Raw genomic sequence first — 4,074 nt, 5'->3', positions numbered from 1 at the left:
CATTTTATTTATTATTTGTACTACTATGATTTAACCTAATAATTATATTTATATTTAATAACTAAAGAGAATCTTATATTTATTAATATTTACATTTAACAAAAATTCTATATACTTTAAAATATACGTCGATAATTCTACCGCGTCGATAAAAGATCGACACAGCGCGCGAAATAAATAGAGAAAGACAGCAATAGCGAATAGAGAGGGATAGGAACAAGCGCAGAGTAGAAAGAGACGGCAATAGCGCGTAGACAGAGATAGCGATACGCACGGAGTCACGTACGCGCAGGTCAAAGTCCGAACACTTCCGGTATCGAAAACACAGGTAGAAAAAACTGCTACGTCAGCAGTTCTCCGGTATAAATACGAGCGTGCCGCGCAAAGAATTTTCACTTCGATTCTGATCGTAGTCCGAGACGGGTCTATGATACGATTTATATAGAATTCAGTAATCTTAGACTCTTTTGTCGGCAAAGCGGCAAAGGTCCCGCGTCAGACCCGGGGCGCTCAACTATCGGTTCGCAGCGGTTCTCCTACGTGTCAGGTTCGCACCCAAGCTTAACGACCGAGCGAAAGCCGAAGCTTCTTGGATGCGGCCTATCAGTACACTGGCTCTAGAGCGACGATACCGTTTTGCAGAGTTCGCTACCAAGCTTAACGAGCGAGCGAAAGCAGAAGCTCCTTGGATGCGGCCTGTTCAGTGACGGCTAAGTTGCCCAGAAACCGAACTGCGGCCGAACGAGCCAACTCCTACAGCGTCAGAACGGATCTTGGCCAATTTCCCGACAAATCATTCAAATCATTTATATTATATTAAATTATATTAAATTATATTAAATTATAAATTCAAGTTTAATAATCGTATCTAGAACCGCATTTACTAATCAATTTATTTTCCTCTGTATTTTTATTTTAGATTGAATTATTTTTGTAATTAATAATCTAATTTTCCTTTATTGTATTCCAAATTTTAGCACAAACACGATTGTTAGTTTGTTTGTACTTTTCAATCCAGGGCGTACTCATTGTACATTACTAATACTATTATTTTCTTTTTGTATTTCAAATACAGGGCGCAACTTTTGTTATTTAATTACATTATTTAAATTCAATATTTAATCACATTATTTAATTACGTTCAATATTCTTTTATATTACTTACCTTCTTTTTTATTTTTATATATTATAAACAACCAAAACAACACACATAATTTCTTTGAATAAATTCACATATATATTATTTGAGAAAGGAATCAACGTTGGATTTTACTCCTTTACCGCGTGCCACCCGAACCTATAATCCCTTCCTTTTAATATACATAATATATATATATAAAAATACGAGTCGCCTGCTCTTACGGAACCGCTCTCCCTACGCGTCGGTGCAGTAGCGTGCTCGCGAATAATTCCGGGACGTTACACCAATAAAAACAACTCTCGGTCAAATAATATTAGTTAGTAAAATAAAATAATAAATCAATGAAACTAGAATAAATCATGGTAACAGGCAACTAGCAGAAATGAAATATGAAGCAGAAATGAATCAATAAATCAAGAAAAATCGAATCAGATCAATGTATACAGTAATGCTTCGAAATAAGCAAGTGGCTCGGGACCGAACAGTTGCTTATTTCGAAGCAGGTATGCTATTCGGCTTGACTTTGTTCTCGAAACGGGACGATAGAGAACGCAAGAAACGAGTGAGAGATCCGAGGTAGCGGCAAATCATAAAGTGATCGGCCGAGCAGCGATGTTATTTTTTGGACAAGGATAGAATATAGCATGCCCTCTCATTCTCGCCTTATGCGTTTCCGTAGGCATGCGGAATCACATGAACGAAACATGCTCCAATTTACTAATTGCGTGTTTCACTCCCTCTTATTTCTTTTGACGATTATTTTAATATTAGTGCACATCTGTGTACGAATGTTATATAATTATTGCTGTTCCAGATAATAGGTTTTAAATAATACACAAGACATGTAATTACAAATATTCAAAATGTTCCCTAAATTATTGATATACATAAATGGATATTTAATATACGAAAAGATGTTTTAAATGCCACTCTTGAAGAAATAAATATTTTTTTATTACTTTGCTTAAGATTCATTTGAATGTTGTTGAATAAAATCGTACGCCTTGAAGAAGATGCGGCCCTGTAGGAACCTGAAGGTTTCTTGTCCCTTCATGCAGACACGTCATGACTTTTCCGGAAAAACCCAAGAATCTGTACCTGAATCGGTGCATAAAATTCACACCGTTCCGGCTTTGGTCAGTCTTTAGACAACCGTTGCAGGACTAATACAGAAAGTGAAAATCGTTAGTGTCAAGAGTTGTAGTGAAGTTTTTTTGTAAGCATGGCCGAAATTCAAAAAAAGAAAAGAGTTTTTCTATCGGTGGAGCAGAAGATGCAAATTGCCGAAGAATTACAGAAGGGAATTACGGTGAAGGCACTTTGTCGAGAATATGGAGTATCGCAGGATGTGATTCATCGGATTCGTCGCGACTGTAGACTCCTATCCAGTTTTGGGACCCGAGGGGGCCGTGTATTGCAACACAAAAAACGAAGACGATCTTCGATTGAAGATTTAGAAGAGGGATTGTATGCATGGTTCGTTCAACAACGAGCGATGGGAATCCCCATAACAGATTTGCTGTTGCTGGAAAAGGCCCGCGAAATATTGGATGTGCAGGGAGGAACATCATATGCTGGAAGCAGGGGCTGGTTGTGGAAATTTAAACAACGCTATGCGATCCATTCAGCCCATACTCATGGCGAAAAAGCAAGTGCTGACGAAGACGGTGCGCGAAATTTTATAAAGATATTTAATGAAAAAATCGAGGAAGAGGATTTAAATTTAAATTTAATATTTAATATGGACGAAGCAGGCCTTCTATGGAAAACTATTCCTTCGAGGAGCCTCATAACAAATGCAGAAAGTAAATTGGAAGGCAGAAAATTAAAAAAGGATAGGGTGTCCATTGGTTTGTGTAGTAATGCAACTGGTACACATAAATTGGCCCCGATTTTTATTCATAAATTCCAAAATCCACGAGCTTTGAAAAACTGCAGAAATTTGCCAGTGGTATACAAAGCACAGCGTCAAGCGTGGATGACGCGAGAAATTTTTAATTGCTGGTACGAGGAGCATTTCAAACCTAGCGTACAAATGTATAAAACAGAAAGCGGTATGTTAGGGAAAGTAATTCTGTTGGTGGACAACTGCTCCAGCCATAAAAATATTACACCCCAAGTAGATGAACATTTTGAAATTATTTATCTACCCCCCAATACGACAGCCCTGATACAACCCATGGACCAAGGCGTCATTGCCAAATTTAAAAAAAGTTATAGACATAAGATGTTACGCCGAGTTTTACAATATGATCAAGGAATACAGGAGTTTTATCATAAATTTAATATTAAAGAATGCATAAATTTAGTGGCGGAATCATGGACGGATATTACATCTGCCAATCTAAAAGCAAGTTGGAATAAAATTTTCTGCAGGGAATCAGGAGAAATCGATGTATGCGACACTTCCATACATTCAGAAATGACAGATATTATTAATGCTCTTACGGGCGAAAACAACGACAGCGAAGAATTAAACACCGTACTAACACATTTGGATGAACAGGAGACAATTAATTATGAAGATGACAGTACGGCGATGGAAATAGAAAGAGATGGAAATGAAGAAGAAGAAAAAGAGGAAGAACATGATACTACAGAAGAAATACAAACAACTGAGGCAGATAGAATTGAAAAAAAAGAGGGATTTAATCATACTTGAAAATATTATTAAGGAGTATGCTAACGATAACAACGCAACGTTAATCGTGGGGAAGGCTCTTAAAACCATTTTAGAAAAAGAACCGCTACGTACAAAAGAAAGCCAACCGTGAAAAGACTAATATAAGGTAAGAAAAGATTTTGTCAAATAATAGTAGAAAAAACAGAAACTAAATCTACTCAAAAAGATAACTACAATTTTTTTACAGGACATCAGCTTCTTCACTGGCGCATGGACAAGGAGTTTTGTATATTTTGTACATTTTGTATAT

At 36.9% G+C, this 4,074-nt stretch overlaps 1 protein-coding gene across 1 annotated transcript; it reads left to right on the top strand.

The window, feature by feature from the left end:
* Positions 1-2,363: 2,363 nt before the first annotated feature.
* Positions 2,364-3,803, top strand: LOC123988704 (tigger transposable element-derived protein 2-like). Its single transcript, XM_046289455.1, has one exon. The coding sequence runs from the start codon at positions 2,364-2,366 to the stop codon at positions 3,801-3,803; it is 1,440 nt and encodes a 479-aa protein (XP_046145411.1).
* Positions 3,804-4,074: the final 271 nt, after the last annotated feature.

The sequence above is a fragment of the Osmia bicornis genome, unplaced genomic scaffold, assembly GCF_907164935.1.
Source record: "Osmia bicornis bicornis unplaced genomic scaffold, iOsmBic2.1, whole genome shotgun sequence".
Lineage (NCBI taxonomy): Eukaryota > Metazoa > Arthropoda > Insecta > Hymenoptera > Megachilidae > Osmia > Osmia bicornis.
The sequence above is the reverse complement of the archived record's forward strand: the minus strand, read 5'-3'. Positions and strand labels throughout refer to the sequence as shown.

Bases quoted from the DNA above. Each gene is read 5' to 3' on its own strand.
- LOC123988704 (XM_046289455.1), top strand. From the start codon at position 2,364: ATGGCCGAAATTCAAAAAAAGAAAAGAGTTTTTCTATCGGTGGAGCAG.